Source organism: Schistocerca cancellata, chromosome 2 (genome assembly GCF_023864275.1).
Source record: "Schistocerca cancellata isolate TAMUIC-IGC-003103 chromosome 2, iqSchCanc2.1, whole genome shotgun sequence".
Classification (NCBI taxonomy): domain Eukaryota; kingdom Metazoa; phylum Arthropoda; class Insecta; order Orthoptera; family Acrididae; genus Schistocerca; species Schistocerca cancellata.
Genome location: NC_064627.1, coordinates 1,065,573,226 through 1,065,596,376, shown reverse-complemented (window position 1 = coordinate 1,065,596,376; position 23,151 = coordinate 1,065,573,226). Strand labels below are relative to the sequence as shown.

Below are 23,151 nucleotides of genomic sequence, written 5' to 3'. Positions count from 1 at the left end.
GCCCACACACTTAAGCAATAGTCTAGGATGGGTCGCATGGGAGATTTTTAAGCAATCTCTTTAGTACATGATTGTACTTCTCCAGTATTCTGCCAATAAACAGAAGTCTACCAGCTGCTTTACCCATGACTGGTCCTATGTGATCACTCCATGTCATGTCCCTGCAGAGTGTTATACTCAGGTATTTGTATGAGTTGGCCAATTCCAACACTTACTCGTTGATATTATAGTATACTACATTTTTCGTTTTGTGAAGCACAATTTTTACATTTTTGAACATTTAGAGCAACCATGTTGAAATCTTGTCAAGATCTGACTGAATATTTATGTAGCTTCTTTCAGAGTACTTCATTATAGATAACTACATCATCTGCAAAAAGTCTGATTTTACTATTAATGTTGTCTGCAAAGTCATTAATATGCAACATGATCAGCAGGGTCCCAACGCACTTCCTTGGGGCACACCCGCAGTTACTTCTACATCTGACAGTGACTCTACATCCGAGATATATGCTGTGTCCTCCCTACCAAAAAGTCCTCAATTCAGTCACAAATTTTAGTTGATACCCATATGATAGTACTTTTAGTAATAAGTGTAGGTGCGGTACTGAGTCAAATGCCTTTTGGGAATCGAGAAACACTGCACCTATCTGGTTGCTTTGGATCCAAAGCTTTTCGTATTTCATGTGAGAAAAGTGCGAGTTCGGTTTCCCATGATCGATGTTTTCAAAAACCATGCTGGTTGGCACTGAGGAGGTCATTCTGTTCAATATACCTCATTATGTTCGAGCTCAGAATATGTTCTAAGATGTCAAAGATATCTGAGGATGGTGGTGACCTGTGCCTTTTTCCAAGAACAGGGCATGGATTTTTGTTCAAGGGATTCACAATAAATTATAGTGAGAAGAGGGGCTAACTCAGCTGCAAATTCAGGATAGAATGTGACAGGGATTCCATCGGGCCCTGGAGCTTTATTTGATTTTAATGGTTTCAGCTGTTTATCAACACCACTGATGCTAATACTTATTTCATTCATCTTTTCGGTGGTATGAGGATTAAACTGGGGCAATGCTCCTAGGTTTTCATTTGTAAAGTAACATTTGAAAATGGAATTAGGCATTTCAGCTTTTCCTTTGCTACCTTCATTTTCAGTTCCTGTCTCCTTAGTTAGGGACTGGATAGTACCTTCAGCATGACCAGAATTTCTTTGGTTTTTGTGAAAGATCATTTGACAGTATTGAAGGCATCATACATTGCTATCTTGACAGCCAAACACATTTCATTCAACATCTCTCTATCTATGGCCCTATGCTTTGTTTTACATCTATTATGGAGCAGTCTCTGTTTCTTTGGGAAGTTCTTTACAGTGACTGTATGTCATGGAGGTTCCCTCCCATTATGAACTGTTCTACTGGGTACATATCCATCCAGTGCTTTGTCAACTATTCTTTTACACTTGAGCCCGAGTTCCTCTACATGAAACTTCCTGGCAGATTAAAACTGTGTGCCCGACCGAGACTCGAACTCGGGACCTTTGCCTTCCGCGAGCAAGTGCTCTACCATCTGAGCTACCGAAGCACGACTCACGCCCGGTACTCACAGCTTTACTTCTGCCAGTATCTCGTCTCCTACCTTCCAAACTTTACAGAAGCTCTCCTGCGAACCTTGCAGAACTAGCACTCCTGAAAGAAAGGATATAGCGGAGACATGGCTTAGCCACAGCCTGGGGGATGTTTCCAGAATGAGATTTTCACTCTGCAGCGGAGTGTGCACTGATATGAAACTTCCTGGCAGTGAGTCGTGCTTCGGTAGCTCAGATGGTAGAGCACTTGCCCGCGAAAGGCAAAGGTCCCGAGTTCGAGTCTCGGTCGGGCACACAGTTTTAATCTGCCAGGAAGTTTCATATCAGCGCACACTCCACTGCAGAGTGAAAATCTCATTCTGGAAACTTCCTCTACATGCTCCCGACCCGCTGTGCTGAATGTTTCAAGTTCCTCACTGAGATAAGAAATTACTGATTTTTTTTTTTTAATATAGTTTACCGAAGATATATATATTTCTGCTTGTTTTAGCTGTCCCTTGTACTTTGGTAATCATTGTTGCCACAACTGTGTCATGGTCACTGATACTAGTTTTGATGTAGACATCCTCAAAGAGGCAGATCTATTTGTTGCCCTTAGGTCCAATATATTTCCATCATGAGTGGGGTTCTTAACAATCTGTTCTAGGTAGTTTTCCGAGAAGGCATTTAGTAGTTTCATAGGACGTCTTATCACACCAAACATTAACAAAATTAAAATGTTCCCAATTAATTTTTAATGATTAATGTCTCCACCAATGATTACAGTATGATTGGGGAACTTACATACAAGCGAACTGAGGTCTTCTCTGAAGACAGTGATGAAATGTTCTATGTGTGAATAGGTAGATAAATGTAGTCAGTACAAGAACGGATAGGAAAAATTAAACATGGAACTGTTATATTGCTTACTGCTTTGTTCAACAATTTTTAAACATGTAATGTTACATTGCATACTCCTTTGTTTTCTGTTATTTTCAGGAGGCTACTGAAGTAGTCCAATTTTCCGTTTCATTGTTGCAGTCTCCAGTGTTTCTTCTGTGTATTCCATTTTGCATGGAAAAAGTGAAGTACAATTTTCTCTTTCAAAATAAATTTATGTTTGTAAAGTTTATGCTGACTTTTTATTCCCGTATATGTTTATCATCCGATATCTGTGACACCCTTTCTCTGGACTTGCAACAGAAGTGAACAAAAGAAGCAGTACTAAAGTTACCAAGGAGGTATTTATTAATTGCAACAGTAGTGATATGCATTTTAGTCAGTCTGTGTTCGTGTTACCAAATATGAGTGTAAACATCTTAATAGGTTTAGACAGTCTATTTAAGTAAGAAGTGGAGTTATATATTGCTGAATAAAGCCTGAACATACAATATACATCAACCTGTAAAGATTGTGGTTTGGTTTTCATCCAGATAGACTTAGGAAAGATTACTGGCAATGTCACAAAAAATTTGAAAATTGTATCCTAGGTTTGTTCTATTTATTTACTTGTAAATTATTTAAAAAGCTGTATTTCTGGTCAAAAATGTTAAATAATATACGTTAATTTTTGTTTTAATACAGGTCCATCTAGTAATTAATGTTTCAAGTAAACTGAAATTTTACACATTTTTAGTTATGTCTGCAAACACTGAAACAATCAATTTTCATACCAGTGCAATTTGAGTCCAATGAATCCTCAATGTTTGAAGCAGATTCTAGTGTGAACATATTTCATGCACGGTACACGCAAATAAGAACAATGTTGATTTGGTGTTTATGTCTGTGAGAGGCCAAAGTTCAGAGAAACTTGGTAAGGGTGTTGCTAGGTTACTTTAACACTGTTATCCTAGGCACACTAGTCAACAGCAAGAACTGTTATGAATTTATCAAGTTTCTAGCAGAGACATGATATGGTTAAAAACAATTGTAGTGGATGATAAGTAGTGATTTAATTTTCTTTCTAGGTCTTATTGGCAAGTACATTGTTTCACAGTTGACAGAAATACAGAAGGTGGTATGAGTTTCACTGGAAGGGAAAGAACGTTTTAATTTGCTTTACAAAAAATTATTTGCTGAGGTTATTCATTTTGTAGACACAGGCCATAAAGTTGAGGTAACAATGGGAACACAAGTTAACTGGTTCTCATAACTCGAACGAAGAATAAAACTGAATGCAATCAAATTACCAAAATATAATCCCTTTCAGGAAGTTTTGATTTTATACCTCCCACTGCCATAAATTTTAGAAGAAACTACACACAGTTAAATCAGGCAAAGGAGAGAGAACCATAAGAGCAACAATATATAAAAAAGAAAACAATAAAGAAAACGAAACAGTGCAGTACTTGGAAGAATGAAACTGATTGCAACATTAAACTCTGAGAACGAGAACAAAATGCCTTTAGAAAATTAATGATATAAAAGAATATGACCTAAATGTCATAAAATTATTGCAAGAATCATATCTGCAATATATGTATTCTGGTCTGCTAACTCTGTTTGTTGCTTCAGTTGAGTCATTCAGCTAGGCTGTCAATGGGGGAGGGGTGGTAAGATTTTATAACAAATTTACTGACAACATGAATGCTATATGTGAAAATATGGTTACACTTTTAGGAAAAAGTTATAAAAAAATTCATTTTCTCATCACTGACCACATTACCGCTCTTGGACTCCCTCAATTTATAATACTACAAAAAGGAACTATTGGTCTCCGACTTTTATTAAAAACATCTGTGATGTATAAATCGGTGGTTTTAAGCTGCTCCTCCAGCAACAGCAGTCATTGTATACCACCACTTGGTTCACTGTTCACTTTTATATAGTAAGCTCCCCCCCCCCCCCCTTTTTTTTAAATCCACTTTTACAAGTTTGTCTTTCCAGAAAAATGTAAATTAATGAATGTTATCTCCATCAGTATAACAATCTGTCCTCATTCTATATTTACAGTTCCAGTCCATGTCATCTACAAATTCACATGTTACTCTCATAATCTTTTACGTATAAGTTTCAAAATTATAGTTGCTCTGAAATTTACTTTCTTGTAATGTACAGGCATCAAAGCTGAGAAAAATATATAAGTATGTGAGCCAGTAATGTGTTTATGCAAAATAGATTAAGAGTTAAAAATGTAAGTAAGAACTTTTAAAGAACCTGCTCTGCATTCACAATATGCCATTACAAAGTCTGAAAAGCAGCCCAAGAGCAATTGTTTTAACAGACTGGGCTATTACATCACACATCCACTCAGATATTTTTCTAAACCTGCAAACTACTGGACTAGTGTTTATGACGAACATTTCAGATTCAAATGCGTCAGCAGTAGTTTTTTTGCACACGCAAATATGGACATGTAATTAACTGAATGAATTAATAACTGTATTTCTGCTGCTTTTTACAATATGTGTATATACTTCAGTAGTGCTTTTCTGTTCAAAGACTTTCTGCTTCACATTCTGAATGCTCAATCATCGAGACAGATATAGCCTAAAGAACCAGAACCAGTCTCCTCCCACCCTGTGATTGCCAAAGCCTTCCCTGTCTATTGCTTGTGTGACATATTCATATGAAGTACTACATTGGCACAGATACTTAACCCATTAAGGCCCAAAATTGTGCTAACGCAACATTTCATTCGTAATTATTTTTATATAAAATGAGTTGCACAGATTTCGAATTTTCTTATTAAAACATTAAGAGAACATCAGAAAAAACATGTTTAAGCATTTTAATTAGATCACTGACTGTAAAGTTGACCACTGTGAATTTTCAACTCCCACATAAATTTGTGTATTTCATTGCGAAAGTTTCCATTTTCTTTCCTAATTAGTAGGGGATGATTTTCAAATGAATTTTATACTGTGAACTTCTTTCAAACTTCTGTTATCATACTACATTACTATTTATAGACGTCAGTTAGAATTCAAACTTTTTTTGCTATTTACAATAATGTTACTTTTTCGTAACTTTGGGACTGCCGAGTGTATTTGTGAAACATGGCTGCTTCATTATACCATAATATATTGGTATTCCATTGTCAACCGAACAGTTGATTACTGTTAGCCTTTGAAAGGTATTCATTCAGTTTGGTTGCAGTTTAAGTGTGTTAACTGATTGGAACAATAACTCTGATCAAAAGTTCACTACCGGTAAGTCAGTTTTATTGAAGTTTTGCATTTTATTTACTTTTGCGTACTATGAATTGAATCGTAATTTACCACAGCTCTGCTGTAAATGAATGCAGACAGTACATACAGAGATTTCTGCTTGTTTAGGAATGTCTGATTATTACACGAAACCCCTATCTACTGCGGAAGTTATGGCTATATTGAATGAAGATGAAGAACTTGAGGTTGCAGACAGCGTCGATTGGACATACATTCCTCCAGATGTTGATCAGATCACATATGAAGAAGACATTGATGAAGATTTTCTTGTTTAGGAAGAGGAAATGGTCCCTTATTTTGGGAGACATTCCTGCAAGATCTTCATCAAGGGAAAACCTGTCAGATTTGGCTTCAAACTGTGGTGTTTATGGAGTTCAAATTGCTACTTGTACAAATTAATTCATTATGGCGGGAAGATGGCAGGATGTGAAACATCTGGATTTTCTTTGGGTAAACAAGTAGTTTGAATTTGCTTTCAGTTGTTGAAGACCCGTCTTGTCATTATATATATTTTGTTAATTTCTTTTCCTCTTATTCTTTATTTTGTATTTTAAAACAAAAGGGATTTTTTGCCACTGGCACTAATTGGGAGAACTGCACTGCAAAGTGCCCTTTGGAATCCACCTCAAGCACGAAGAAAAAAGGCAAGGGTGTGTTTGACTTTCTCTTCGATGATAAAGCTGAAGTCATGATGATTAACCATGATGGTTAAGCGGAATGACAATTCCACTGTGACAGTAGATACCAACAACGGCACCATCTAGCCTTTAACAAATGCAAAAAAAGGAACAGTCTTAAAGAAAAGTATCTCTCTGCTCCAACCCAGATAATAGCTCAGTACAATGAACGTATGGGTTCATATGATTTACACGATAATGTTATTGCCAATTACAGCATTCGAATAAGAGGCAAGAAATGTTGGTGGCCTCTCTTCACCAACTTGATTGACAGTGTAACTGTGAATTCATGGAAATTGTACAGTCTTGCAAAGGAAGAAAATATGTCACAACTTGAATTTCGATCATACTTATGCATGACCCTAATGAAATCAGACAATACTGCAGCTGAGAATGAAGGAAACGGAGAAACTGCGCTCACAAACATCCTTCCAAATGCTCTCTTCTGAAAGAAATATGCTATGATGATGTAGGACACATAATAGAGAAGGAAAACAAAGGAGGAAGAAGATGTAGGGTATGTAAAAGTACAACAGTTTACTAATGCAAAAAAAAAAAGTAATGTGCATTTCCATCCAAACTGTTTTCAAACTTTTCATAAGAGAATGAAATAAGACTCATAGTCCCAAAGTTGCGTAAACGCAACATTTTGCTGTACTTTAATTAGGACCTGTATATTTCCGTTTTGTATATTTATGTCTATATTGTTGTTGGTATGTCTATATTAGTGTACAATTAGATCTAATAAACATTATTTTCAAAAAAAATTATGTATTTAATGCTTGGTCCTTAATGGGTCAAGTCGTTGCAGTAACTGTCATCGCAGTGCACAGAAAGTTCAATAATATGGTAGCAAATTGTGTGTTTACATATGATGATGTACAAGCTGTCGATCAGCTGGAGATGAGACCATCTTTCCTCTTTTTTGTTTAATCCTTTACTTTTTATTTCCGGTCTCCTACCTTTTCTATGACTGGCCAAAATGTGTGGTGTCTGCTAATTGTTATGGAATATTTACAATTATTATATCAACTGGCTGCATGGCTATTTTTCGTAACTCTTGTGGAACAGGTGTACAGAGTTCCTCATCATAACAAATGCTCTGGGCACATTTCATTGTAGTGCGGGAATCGCCAGGTTAGGGAAGAATGAGTGATCAAACGGCTGTAATAAATGACGGTTCTTTACTTACAACAAATATTGGAAACTGAGGTATAGCTACTATACAAACATTATTTAGCTACCTCTAAATACTTGAGTTACATTACAAGGTGATAATGTAACTGCATTTTAACATCCACGCATTTTCAATGCTTTACATTATACACTTACTATTCACAAGGAAACAAGAGTCTGGCACGTTTAGATCACCTACAAGAGTACAAGAAAAAATATCGGTCCTTTAAATTAAAACGAAATTGCTGATAAATTTTGCCATTTTGTTAATATTGTATTTCTCAATCCTGTATATCATGCCCTTGATACACATTTGTAGAAGGTAAATGATGATTACATTTATTACAAGGTTTAAAAATCCTCATTCTTTAACAGACTACATACACAATATCTTCACATTTTCATATTACAAAAAATCTTTCTTTTATAAAACAACATCTGTACATAATGCCACAAATCAATGGCATACAAATCAGGATCTCTCTTTAATTATTTTTTGCACATAAATATATGAAATCATTCTCTATTACTGTTACATAAACTTTAACATCTTAAATGACAGCCAATCTACAATAAGAGAACAGGGAAGTGATGCTATTATAGGAACACCGGTACATAACAACAAATAACAAAATTGAACACAGTTAAAAATGTGAATAACTGTAGAATAAATTTTTCAAACCAATTCAAAAACTTCCATACTTTGTACATTAAATTATGTACTGAATCTCCATATTTAATGGATTTCACATAAGAGAGAATAATTTTTTATTTGAATAAAAATGAAATGAATCATGGATACAATACACTGACTGCAAAGCCAATACAACAAATATATATCACATTTACTATTAAACTGCTGCTTTCTGATATTCTGTGACTGTTTCCACAATTTTTATTTGTATTTAACACCTTCAGCTGACAAATTAACAAAACATCAAAACCACATAGTCAATTTCCATTGCACTCGCCCAGCTTATAGGAAGATATGCATGTCCTCCTATTCCAACCATTTTATTTACAGTACCAGATGGAATAAAAAGGATGTGCTTAAATAATTTATCAGAAGATCCTGAATTGCCTATTTAACAGAAGAGAGATTATTCTTATATCACAAGTTAATCTTAATGACCATGCATATATAATTTAGCATTTTGTCACTGTAGGCTTTTCTCATGAATCAGTATCTTAGAGAATGCATATTTCTTTTCAACTAACAGTATGTAATAACACTGTGAAGCTGTGTTGTGACCCTGTTGTAGAGCTTCTAAGAATGTCAGACAATGACAAGACATACAAGAGGGAGCTGTTCCTCACTCAATTCTCAGTCATACAGGCATCCTGTAGTGTCGAACAAACAGTTTCGTGTCACATTTTTAAATACATAATACACCACATATAAAAAGTAACAATACTAATAACAGAAATCACTTATTAGGAAAAATCAGTTTCAGGAAATGGCACATAATATCTCCATGGCATAAAACTTTAAGGAGACTTCTATAAAACACAATATGGCTTTTAAAAAAATGTAATATCTAAAATACTAGTTATGAGCAATCTTAAGTGAAATTTTTGGTAAACAGCAAATGCTCTAGACAAGAAAAAGCATTTACAGTTGACCAGTCACTTGTTCCTGGTATCGGCACATCAATGAAACAAGCAAGGAGTGCTGAAGGTATTCTGATCAGGCAGGGGTCATTACTTAGTTGTGAAAAATATATGATTTACACAGTTCTGTAAATATGCTCAATGTAATACTACAAATACGCCATGCAAACTAAATGTTAAACTTTCACATGTCAAATCTATCTGATGAAACAAGTTTACATTCTGTAGGTATATATTACTGACAAAATCAAAGTATGGCCTACCACAGTTCTGGTTCTGGGAACAAATGCCCATATTTTTCCACTGCCACAGTGTTAAGATTTTTTCCTTCCTGTACAGTGTAGCAAAATAGACTAGATTTATCTAAGATTCACACTTTGGTATAGCATTCACAAATTTAGAAGCACTGATGTATTTCAGAACTGGTGTAATAAATGGACTGTAAAACCACCCAACACTTAGTGGCAGTATATACTTACACCATAATCATCAGTTTATTATGGGAACAGATGGAAAACGTATCATATATTTGAAGTGGGAACTGAAGCGCTTGTGAATGAGTATAAGCTTGAACCCCTGCCTCTCAAAGTCAAAACCACAGAAGGGGAGGGGAGGGGGGAGGAGAGAGAGATCAAATGGGTAACCACAGAGATTTCACTGCTGATCTGACTGATAATGTGAAACCATTTGTTACATAATTTCAATGCAGACTCATATATTCGTGTAGTATTTATCAAGTGTGGATTGAACGTGCTGCAGAAATGAGTAGCTACTGTACTGTATACTAGATATTCGACCTCTTTGTGAAAAGTTATTGACAAACTAGCTGTTTAAAGTACTAGTATGATTCAGATCTAGGTTAACTATTCTGAAATTGTGCTAATGCATTCTTCCTGTAAACCTGTCAGGGGAACAAAACAGTATCTTTTACTGATAAAACTGACAGTGAGAAACAATTTTCACCACACAGAAAAATACACAGAGGGGCAGAGGAGACGACGGGTAAAAATATCTACGGCACGGTCATTAGACATTCTCAGGAAATGCACCTGCAGTTTAAAAATAAGCATATCTGGCACAAAGGAACATATTCTTCAATAACAAAAATTGTGACAGTGTTTTGGCCAAAACAAAACTAATACACAAACATCCGAAATACATTTTCAAATGCAGTTTTGTAATGCATAATCTTCTTTCCACGTAGTCCTGAGTATTTCACTTCTGTCCAGAATTAAATCATCCACATAGAGCCTGAAAACCACCGACACATTAAACGCGCACAGAACCGGTCCCCGGGCCCCGCACAGCCGATCTGACCACTCACGAGGGGTCAGAGGTCGGCCACCGCTACGTGACACTGATGACGGGCCTCGACGCAGACGAAGAGTCCTGCCCAGTTCCGCCACCTTCGCTCTTGATGCACTGACCTGTCAGCTGATTCACACTCAGCGGATTATTAACGTCCCGAGGATTGGTCCCGACAGGATTCCGGTGCGGCTGAGGACCCGGCGGCGGGTGGTGCTGGTGTGGCGGATGGTGGTGGTGGTGGAGTGATGGGGGTGGCAGTGGGAGGGGCACACTGTTCGTGACCGGAGGTTTGCACTCATAGGCGGAGGACCCCGACGGATCGTGGGGGGTGAGGGGGCTCTGGAGGCTGACACAGGGGCTGGCCAGGCTCACCGAGGGGCTCGCCAGGCTCGTGCCAGGGCTGGGCAGGATCATCGACGGCGATGTCAGGCTGGAGAGCCCACTCAGGCCGCCGGGGCTCGACAGTGAGTGGGGCAAGCTCTCTCCGTCGCCGTCTGCATCGTCATCGGGTGGGGTGTGCGCTTCGCCCGCACTCCCGCAGCTACCGAGATTATCCTCTGACTGATTGCCGTCTGCACTCTCACCAGATTCCATGTAGCGGATGCATTTTTTCTTGCGCCTGTAATGTCAAATTTTGATGGTAATTTATGAAAAAGGATAAAAACGCAATTTTAAAATATGTATTCCACTTAAGGGCTAGTAACAGACTGTGCAAGTAAGACACTATAAGAGTCAAATGAGATGCACAAACAGTTTCATCGAAAGCATTTGGATAACTTATTTACTTTTATCAATAATTGAGAGTTATAGTTTGCTGCAGTTCCTGCTTGCATATCTACCTCTACTTGAAACAGTGTCTGGACCTGCACATAAATTGTATATCACAACATGCTACTTCAGTAAATATGTAAACCACATTTGTCTGTTATACATGCATTCATTCTTTTGAAGATACTAACACTCAGCTACACACATGCTTTATGTAAACAGTATAACACACTTTTCACAGTTTTCAGATAAAATGTGATATCAGGAAAAAAAACTCCTGGAATACTCTAATAGTTAAATACTACAAAAACAAAATTTTGTTAAAAATTTATCAGAAAATGTAAAACAAATTAAAACACAGAAAGCAAACAATAAAATGTATGCTGGAAGCCAATTAAGTAAACAATCATGCCATCCATAGAAACTTAAATGGAACAGTTACAGCAATTTGGAAATGTGCAGTGACATGCATGATTCAGTCCTTATGAATCAGAGTTGACAATTAGCCATCTGACAGGATACTGATATAGCCGTATGTACGTTAAAGAAAGAAGACCTGAAATTGTGAGCACTATGTATGGGCAAGTTCTGGGAGGAGTCTGAAAAATATGGAAACTAAAAAGTTGATACAGAAAAAGATAAATAGGAAAAGTGCCAAACAAATACCAAATTAAATACAGTATTGATAGGAGGGTGGAGGTGTGGTTGCCCCATCACTGCTGATGAAGCACATTTACATATGATTGCAGATTATGTCATCTTTCTAAATTATAAAATGCTTTCAAATCAATAAAATAAAAGAAGACAAATGTTGTGTGTATATATCTATTGTTGCCGACAACAGTGCAATTTGTCATAATAATATTAAAGATACAGACATGTAAAACCACATAAAAATTTAAAGTTAATATCAGAAATGGTTAAATAATGGCTTCTTATGCACATTCAAGAATTAATAACAAAATAAAAAAAAACTATAATTATCTACGGTAACACAAACAAGTAATGATTAAAAAAAAGCACAACACAGCACACTGCAACATGCCTCGTAGGAAAAAAAGCACGGAAGATGGTAAATGACTCACAGATGGCCTCGGGCTCATGATCGACTAGAGATTAACATATGTGGGTTCTTGCGGGGAGGCAGCATTGCTAGTGGTAGTGTTACCATGATGGATAATGCTAGCATGGACCCCCAGCCCTGCAGGGGGGCCGGGGGGGTGCCCTGGGGGGTTCCCGTGGCTCGGCCCATCCGGACTGCAGCCAGCAGCACAAGATAGAAACACCAGTCAGCATTAAAGGGGCACTCATCACAATAGTCTTAACAGGCTTACAGAATTAGGAAATAGTAAAAAAAAAGTAAATGCATAAACATTAAAAGAAACTTTACAATATTCTGTTCTATTCACGAGCTTACAAAAACCATGGAGGACGACAAAACCTTTAGTGTGTCAGCCAGTGAAGCTCTGTGTTATTACACGAGTCTTCTCCATGAGTTTTGTAAATCCAATTACAATGCCTCTTAATTATCTGAGACAAAAGTCAGAAAGTTAAAGGGCAATACATACTTCAGAAAATGTGTCGACAAAGATGCTGATATAATGCACATACTACAGCATAATTTCATTACTAGGTTAAGATATATTTAAGTCACATTTCCTGCAGCTGGAAATGAATCTGTAATGATACAAAAACAGTAGCAGAGAAAGTATATGACATTTAACAGAAACATAACTGAAAAAAGAAAAATTTTAAACAGACAACTGAGAGGTGACATTGTAAACCATGCCCCTTTAATGTTTAACTGTGGTCTATCTCAAACCAGAAAATGTTTTTAATAAGGCTCTCACTGTATTTCAAATTTTGATACATTAAAATAAAATTGCTAGAAAAAACAAAAACAAAGAAAAACTTCTTTTTTTTTTCTTTGTGGGAAGACACATTTTCTGAATTTTTTAAGGAAGAAAAGGATCCCTGGATGTGACCAGAAAAACTACTCATAATCTACTAGGTGAAGTTGAGCATTCTTTTGCTTTTACCCTAGTGACTTTATAACTACCTGAACCAAGAAGACTTGCTGGACATTAAGTATAATACACAACCACAAAATTTGGAAACTGTATGCTCCAAAAATATATATATTCCCACTTGGTTGAAAGGAAGCAGCAAACACAGTTTAACCCATTACAGAAGATTTAACCTAAATCTATCTACCTGTGAATAAATAAATCAGCTTTAATCCGTCCCCCTCCAATTACTGAACTGCTATTTCATTTCGGACAATCTACGTTCTTTTCATTTTCAACATCTATACTCTGTGAAGTGTTACTACTGACTAGGAATAACAGAACAATTATGATTTATTTTTGGAACAAATAAATATTTTATGAAGCATAAAAACTAATTATTATATCTGAATTAGCACACACGTAAACAAGGATGAATTCAAAAATAACGTGTCTTCTCACAGACGTGACTATCTTTTCATACTGATTGAGAATGTGAGACCCTTCACAGTAAGAACCCCCCTTCTGGCACACAATTTTTCTCTCACAATCAACATCTTGCATTCTTTAATTACTCTCGCAGTTAAAAGAATGCAACATGTTGTCTATACTCTGAACTGTGATCACATGCAAATAAAATAAAAACAAGCACTAAAGTAAAGTTAACAAAATGTAAAGGAAGGAAAAAAAACACAGTAAACAGAATAAAATAAAATAAAAAAATATATAGCTATACAGAACTTAAAATGCAGTTGACCTTATTTACAAATTTTACAGAAGCAATTGATGAAAACCATGTTTGTTCTCATCAATTTGTATGTACAATATGCTACTTTCATTCAAATTCTGGGCTTCCTCTGAAAATTTTCATGTGGCACAGATGTTAATGTTCTGCCCTTTGAGACCTACAGCCATGGTATTATATCCGTCTCTTGACAAAATAAGAAAGCTGTTTAAAATATACTGTAGTCTGTAATAAAACTGCATTTAGTAAAATGCAATTGATCCTACAATCCAACAAATGGTAACAACAACAGAAAACCATTAAAAATCAACTGCCTCAATACAGCCACTGAAAAAAAATAGTTGGACTGATCATTCTATTTCAAAGCTTCCATTTCCAAACAGAGTTTCAAACTGCAAAGTCTAAAAAAACTCTACTTAAAATAAATTTGCATTTAATATTTACAATCATCTTTGAAAATCACTATTGCAAAAACACAGAACTTAAATTTTTCTAACTGTTACCAAAGTACATAGAAGCTTAAAAATCAATGTATCAAATAGCGTGAGTGAATAAATTAGCATATTTCCACACATATCACAAGACATTTTCTAGTATCTCCTTAAAACAAATTCTGCAATGAATCTTATTTTTAAGTATTCATTTGCTCCTTGCCCTGTACATACGTCTTCGTCTGTACCATTAACTAATAGTAATCTGCACTTGTTGGCCTTTGCTATTTAATCTTTCACTGGAATTTTCATCCGAAAATGCCCTAACAGTTTCTCCATTCATGTAATCATAATTACAATTAGAAAACAGGAAATCATTGTGATGTGTCGTTAGTATTGTGTGTGTGTGTGTGTGTGTGTGTGTGTGTGTGTGTGTGTGTGTGTGTGTGTGTGTGTGTCAGCAGCTAATAAACAAACAGAACAAAGCATGTCACATTCTTAATGTTTTATAAGAAGAATGTGTACTATTTCTCAATAACACACGTTTTAAATTTTACATACAATTACAAATATTGAGAAAAATTTTGTGTCTTCTTTATGTAATGACTGGAAGAGGTCAAGAAGAGAACCTATATACATTCAGCGTGTAACAGCAATATTTTCTACCACAGGTAGTTACTAAATTACTATTGTCTCATTTTTCAACACTTCTATTTACAATAGTGCGTATGCTGTAACTATTTCACAAATAATAGAACTGTTCCAACGCAATTTTCACCAAATTCATAAATGGATAAAGACGTTAAGCAGATCATTGACACAATCTATAGAGACTCCATTTGAATAACATAAACCATGTAAAACTGTACACACTGTGTGTTAATGCCAAGTGACTGCAAGCATTCTGTTACATTTTTGTGAAACTATTACTATATTTTGGTTCACTGAGTGGTATTACACAGATAAGAAAACTGAGAATACAAATTTACAAGATACACAGAAAAAATTTATGTACAACACAATTAACTGCAGTCTGTTTCATTGCACAATATAGGTTATAAACACTCAGTTGTTTCAGAAGTTTGTTTTGTTTCATTTTGTTTTAGGCTACAAAAAACAACTGGGGTCATATGCACCCAAGTCAAAACTATAGAACACAAACACAGAGACGAGGGAAATGACTGTATGTCAGTCCCAATGGACAGAATGACGGCTAAAAAAGGCACATGGAAAATGGGCTTAAAAAAATTGCCATATTGCTTTGGCAGATAGTAAAATGCGGTCGACAGCCCACGCATCATTCGCTAAAATGGTTGATAAAGCAGATGGCAACCCCAGCTGGAATGTAAATTGGTAAAAAAAAAAAGGCAAAACGCATTCCAGCAGGAAGTGGCGGACAGTTAAAATTTAGGCGCAATGCATACAAAGTGGTGAGGCAGCGCTACTGAGCAAATGATGATGGCTAAAAAGGCAGTGCCCAATACGCAGCCGAGTTAAAATAGCTCCTCCCGAGAGGGCTGAGAGGAGGTCGTCCAAGGTGCCGGGAGAGGCTTAATAAGCCGAAGCTTATTCCCTTGAAGGGAGGCCCATTGGCGATGCCAAAGGGACACCACCTCCTGACAGAGGGCAATGCAGAGATCATCGGAGTGAATAGAGGTACTCGTGGGCTGAGGTACAAGGACTGCAGCCTTGGCAGCAGCGACAGCAGCCTCGTTTCCTGGCAGACCGACATGACCAGGGACCCACAGAAACATGACATTGGCTCCACCAAGAGTGAGCAAGTGACAGTTTTCCTGGACCCCCTGCACTAAGGGATGAGCAGTGTACAGTGCACAGAGACTTTGGAGGGCGCAGAGTTTGTCTGAGCAAAGGACACAATTGGGAAGGCTGTGTCCCCGGATGTACTCCATGGCCTGACACAACGCAAAAAGCTCGGCTGTAAATACTGAGGAGTGTGCCGGAAGCCGATATCGAAAGACACAGGTGCCAATGACGAAGGCACACACACACACAGTCCAAGAGCCATCAGTGTATACAAAGGTACTATCGCTAAGTTCCATGCGAAGGTCGTGAAACTGAAAACGATAGACTGAGGCTGGAGTAGTGTCCTTAGCAAGGGAATGAAGGCCTAAATTAACATCGGCCGCTTCACGAACCCAAGGTGGTGAAGGGTTCACACCCACTGGGAAAGTTGCAGGTAGCATGAAGTTAAGCCGCCGTAGCAAGTGGCGAAAGCAGACTCCAGAAGGTAACTGAGAAGAGGGACGAGCCCCATACTGATGATCTAAGGAATCATCAAAGAAGGAGGCATAGAAGGGGTGGCCACACATGTCACACAAACAGCATGCATACCTGGTAGTTCCGCAGCTTCGGCGTGCAGACTCTCAACTGGGCTGGTGTAAAAGGCGCCCAAGGCCAAACAGATGCCATGATGATGGATAGTGTTGAGACGGTGTAAAAGAGATGGGCATGCAAATGCATGAACGAAGCACTCATAGTCAAGTTTCGAATGGACAAGGGACCAGTACAAACGAAGGAGGCTTGGTTCGGTCAGCACCCCAAGAAGTACCATTGAGGATTGAGGACACACAGGACATTGAAGGACTGCGTACAGCGAACTGCCAGATAAGAGACATGGGATGACCAAGAGTATTTCCTATCGAGCATGAGCCCCAGGAATTTCGTAGTGTCAACGAACAGAAGGGCAACAGGCCCAAGATGTAGAGATGGTGGGAGAAACCATTTGCACCGCCAGAAATTCATACAGGTGGTTTTGTCAGTGGAAAAGCGAAAGCCACTGGCGATGCTCCAGGAGTGAAGTTGACCAAGATAGTGCTGAAGACGCCACTCAGTGAGACAGGTTTGTGGAGAATTGCAATAGATGGCAAAATCATTGACAAAAAAGGAGCCGGAGACACCCAGCGGAAGACACGCCATTATAGGGTTAATGGCGATAGCAAAGAGGATGACCCTCAGGACGGAACCCTGAGGCACACCATTTTCCTGAATAAAGGTGGCCGACAAGGCAGAACCCACACACACCTTGAAAACTCTGTCTTGTACAAACGCCCGAAGAAAACAGGGCAGGTGGCAACAGAAGCCCCACGTGTAAGGAATACAGAGTATGCCAGTTCTCCAGCAGGTGTCGTAGGCCTTCTCAAAATCGAAGAACACAGCTACAGTCTGGAATTTCCGCAAAAAACCATTCATGACGTGGGTAGACAAAGTAACGAGATGGTCAACTGTAGAACGCCGCGCTTGAAATATACACTGTGCATTCATAAGTAAATGGTGAAACTCGAGCCACCACACCAGCTGGGCATGACTCATACGTTCTATCACCTTGCAAATGCAGCTGGTAACAGAGATGGGATGGTAGCTAGAAGAAAGGTTTTTGTCCTTACTGGACTTAGGTACGGGTATGACGGTGGCTTCACGCCAGCGTCCAGGAAATGTGCCCTCAGTCCAGATGCAGTTGTATGTGTTAAGCAGTAAGTGCTTGCCCACAGGACAGAGGTGCTGCATCATCTGAATATGGATAGCATCTGGCCCTGGGGCAGAGGACCGGGCTGAACTGAGAGCACGATCTAGCTCCCTCATACTAGCACTCAAGATTTGGAGAAGAGAAGGGTATCAACTGAGCCGCCTCCACTCGTTTCCAATGGATGAAGGCAGGGTGATCATGGGAAGAGCTCGAAACTTCTGCAAAACGGTGGCCCAAGGTCTTGGCGACAGCAACAGGATCCACGATGACATCAGCACCTACTGTCAGGCTGGAAATGGGGGAATGGATCTTGGTTCCAGAGAGCCATCGGAGGTTGGCCCACACGACAGAGGAAGGTGCGGAACTTTTGAAAGAACTAGTGAACGAAATCCAACTAGCTCTTTTGCTATCCCGAAGAACTCAACAACACTTTGCATGCATCTGTTTACAATGAATACAGTTTTCCAGCATAGGGTGATGGTTTAAAATGCGGAAAGCACGTCTCCATGTGCAAATTGCGTCGTGGCATGCCTCAGTCCACCAAGGGACTGGGACACGATGTGGTAAACAGGAAGTGCGAGGAATGGAACATTCTGCAGCAATAAGGATAACGTTGGTGAGGTAGTCCACCTGGTCATCACAACTGAGGAAATCTTGTTCTGCGAATGTCGCCAGGGAGGAGTATAGCTGCCGATCAGCCTTAGGAAACTGCCATTTGGGAGTGCATGTGGATGGGGTAGGAATCAGCAGACGGAGAGCACACGGTAAGTGGTCGCTCGAGTAGGTGTCAGAAAGAACAGACCACTCAAGACGATGGGCAAGCTGGGCAGTGCAAAAGGGTAGGTCCAAATGGGAATAGCTGTGCGAGGAGTCAGAAAGGAAAGTGGGTGCTCCAGTGTTAAGGCAGAAGAGGTTGAGTTGGTTAAGAAGGTCTGCCAAGAGGGCACCTCTCCGGCAGGTCCTGGGAGAATCCCAAAGGGGATGATGCACATTAAAGCCACCGAGTAGCAAAAATGGGACAGGTAGCTGCCCAATAAGCTGAAGGAAGTCTTTATTTCAAAAGTGAGGCTTATGTGTGTTTTAACACACATTCAGATCAATGCCCCAGTTGCACTATAATCGGTTATGATCAGCACAGTCAATATGTCACTTCCCTGAGGAGGACTACACATTGGAGCGACAGAATATTTTGCACTAGCAAATCCAGTGTATGAGAGTCAAGAAAAAAATTAGCTGGTTTTACATCTGTGCACTGCAACATTAAGAAGCAGAAACAAGCAATAGAAATTAGTACAGAAGAGATACACAACTACCTAATGAGTTCACAAGAATGTTACTTATTTCAATGACAAAATAAAGTAACAATGTTACAGTAAATGTATCAGAAGAAACCATGAAATGGATGACAAAACATTCCTTCAAAATATCTGCAACTATGTTATCTCCAAAGTCAAATAATAATGACTAGTTCCTCCAGTGCAATCATTTGTGCACAAGCTGTGTTGTAAACTGATGTAAATAATTAATATGATACATCACACAATTCTTTCCACATTATTCTCAAGAAAATAACACAACTCTACACTGCACCCTACATGATATGCCAAACCAATAGTCCTTCAACATAAAAAAGTCACTGCAGACACATTATTTTTTCCATTGTAACATTCATTTACATGTAACTGATAATATGTCAGCAATCTTCTACAACAGTTGGATAAATAAAGACCTAGGCACTCAGGAGCCTTAGGCTTATTCCCACAATACAATCTCACGAATGTGTATCGCAGGAGATAAAAGTAATGCTGCATACACCATAGTATGCTTAGTTTTAACATGCAGTATTGCACAACATTCTGGAACAGATATGGACACGAATTTTCATTTCTGAATGTCTAGTAAGTCCAAAGAGAGAGCATGTACAAATGAGACAAAACATTGATGAAAGCATACAATACTGCCTTGTGTGTTCAGCAACCGGACTGGCCCTGTTCACACAAACTACTTATTCAGGTGGTACTACATAATAGACACACTACCAAACAGTGCTCTGTAACACAATATAACTCTTCAACTACAGACTGAATGTGATGTGGCAAACTTCAGTATTCAAGTGAAGGTTTGAATACAGTGGGATCACTAAGCATTACAATTTAAAAAATGCAACAAGTGTATACGGAGTTTGAGACAACTGAACCCTAAAACAAGTAACAGAAAACATACAATACAGTAAATAAAAGTAGGTATTCCAGGAAGATGTACCACACATTACCAAATAAGGATAGCATGAAAAGTATCTCACACTGCTGATGATGAAACTTCCATAGCATTATTTCTAGCAAAAGATTACAAGACACCACATAAAAGATGGCCTTTCGAGAATGTGAAATAGGTAGCCAGAAGAGTCGTTTCGGTTTTTGAAATGGCATACAGACTTGATTTCATATGCCAAAAGCTACTGGACATAAAAATAATCTCATAAAGGTCAGTAGGTCAAAACAATCCAGATGGAATCAAAGCTTACTCCATGAATACATAAAAATTGAACCACGCAAGTTCAGAGAATAATTATCATCCCCTGTGTACCAATATACTGCTCAATACCTTAACTATTCAGGTACTAGTAGCAGTTTGTAATCACACAGATATTGAAAACATTAGTTATTATGGATTAATGTGATATGCTTGTAAGAGGGATCAAAATGACCAGGTGATTGTTATAGGCAGCAAAATCTAATCCAAAGAAATGTTGGTCATCAAAAAATCACTGTGGTTTTATTTCAGTCTTAATGCCTGCATCAATTAATAATGAAGGTTACTTCAGTATTTAAGAAACTCTTGTATTGTATTCCTGTTTTAGGTTCAAAATTTAACTTCTCTGCATATGGAAATGTCTCTGAACAAGGTCCCAGACAATTATTTGTAATGTTCAGGGTTCTTGACCTGACAACTTGTTTATGAGAAATGCAACTTGTTTATGAGAAATGGAATATCACTAAACGTCAGCTCCAAAAAGTGAAAAAACAGTGAAAGTTTACGTCTCAAATGTGCAAAACACAGGTAAGAAATTGTTAAAATGTTCTGCCAATCACAATTCTAGCAACTTTTTCATCACAGATAACAATGTACACATATAGATGTGACCAATGGAATTTTCTCAATATTCTGAGATTACCAAGTAACAAAAATTTACAACTGCAGATCTCATTAATGAACAGCTACCACAAACTACAGTCCAAGACAACCCCACTGTAGAGTCTGCCTAGATCAAACAGGATTTAAAAAATAATGATCAACATACAAGAGCAATTAGTTCTGCTATGTGTTACAAATACAACAACCCAATTTTCTTGAAACTGGAATTAGTAAAAAGAGGTAAGTCAACAAGTAGGCATAAATAAGAAAGTAGAAACAATAAAAAGAGTAAAATACACACACACGCACACAAATAGGATACAAACATACACTTGCATAAATTCACACATTCTAGTTGTTTAAGAAAACTGTTTTTACCTGCAAGGTTTACACCACTGATTCTGCTGATCCAGACCATATCGGGCACGGCATTTTTTCATGCTGTTACCTACAAAAAACATTACACATTATCAGATTACTGATACATTAAAGAAAGAAAAAACAAAAGCAAATAGACCATGCACAATTATTAGAAGCGTGCAGCATAACATGCAGAAGCCAAAATTCAAGTTGAAAATAAATTAGAATTTCTAGTGCCACTTGCAATTCAAAAACATGCAGCATTTAACTGGCAGAATATCTTAAGGAGCAATTTATAACAAAGCATTCAAAAAATAAAAACAAAGCAATGTGCGCAGAAAGGATTATGGGATAAAGAAAAAAATGCTTGGAATTACAGGATTAGTAAAAGGGAAAGTACATGTGCCAATAAAACATTACACTGAGATATTTTTGAAAAGCAGAATAGGTTCCTGCAAAAATGAACATCCTACACATAAGTGGCCATCGATCCACGAAAAAATTAAATGCCTTCTCAAAAAAAGAATATGATAAAACCTGAAACTTATTCAGAGCCCCCAATAACTTACAGAAAAAAAATATAGAAATCTACATGCAACAAACTTCAAAAATGAAAACTCCATTCCACTTGCACTTAGCTTGATGCTACATAAGTAATTGTATCTAGCAATTTTTTTGCTTCTACTGATGAGATACGGTGAAAGGACAGGATACAGGATATTTCCCTCAAAATCCTATATCCTATCTCTTTCCCCAGTTTCCTGCACCAGCAATCAATTTCAATTGCTAGACTCTATTGCAATTCAAATGCAGCATTCACGTTAAAGTCAAATGGAACTCTGAGGTGGGTTTCCGCAAGTACCTCCGTCATTTGTCTCTTGTTTGCGTTTCCTCTTCTTGCCACGGGAAGAGTTAGCACGAGACGACCAATCGGGGTAGAGCTGCATGTGCAACTGCCGCTCTCGGCGGGCCAGTTCATAATACTTGGCTTGTTCCTCCCTCCCTAACGCGTGCCACTAAGGGAGAAGCAAAACAAGCAATTACAAACACAAAACAACCTAGCACTGAAACGGCTTCCTTCTCTCTTTTAATTTTGTGGGATTCCTAACTTCCATTTCAACGCTGTATTAGACGAACAGCCCAGCATATAAATTTCCAATATGAGTATTTTCCTGAGACACAAGGCAATCACTTCCAGAACTGAGTGTTAGACATCACTGTTTCTTTCTATTTTAACCTATTCTGCTCTGCAAAAATAATTCAGTAGTAATTACACTTTCCTATGTCATGGGCAGGGAACTATTTACAGGGCCAGAATGTCTATCCTGTTAAGAGGAGGCTCAGGGCACGGGCACGCGCACACTACCCTGTTGCACTGCTGCTCTAGCACTACTGGAAAGGGTACCTCCTGGGTCAGCGGAGCGTTCTTTCTTTCTCTTCTTCTTCTTTGCGCCGTATCCGTAATTATCCCTGGCACTCCAGCCGGGATAAAGCTGCATGTGAAGCTGGCGTTCCTGCCGCGCCTTCTCATAGTATTTTGCTTGCTCTTCGCGTGATAATGAGTGCCACTACAACCAACAGGCCACAAATAACCATCAGCCTATGTCTAACTGCTTTGTAGTAACTATCTGTGCCTTTCATTTTTGAAATCACAAAAGTGAGGAAACTCATCAAACCTATAATTTCTGGGATTTTCTTTGACATAGTGTTTACTGTAACA

The 23,151-nt window shown here is 38.1% G+C and overlaps 1 protein-coding gene across 1 annotated transcript in view; it reads right to left on the bottom strand.

Moving 5' to 3' along the window:
- Positions 1 to 7,582: 7,582 nt before the first annotated feature.
- LOC126161016 (uncharacterized) overlaps positions 7,583 to 23,151 on the bottom strand; it is a 147,737-nt gene continuing 132,168 nt past the window's right edge. The window contains exons 10-12 of the mRNA XM_049916953.1: positions 22,837 to 22,999; positions 21,450 to 21,519; positions 7,583 to 11,121 (exon numbers count right to left, since the gene is read on the bottom strand). Coding sequence (XP_049772910.1) covers positions 10,542 to 11,121; positions 21,450 to 21,519; positions 22,837 to 22,999 — 813 coding nt within the window. The 3' untranslated portion in view covers positions 7,583 to 10,541. The remainder of the gene's footprint in view (positions 11,122 to 21,449; positions 21,520 to 22,836; positions 23,000 to 23,151) is intronic.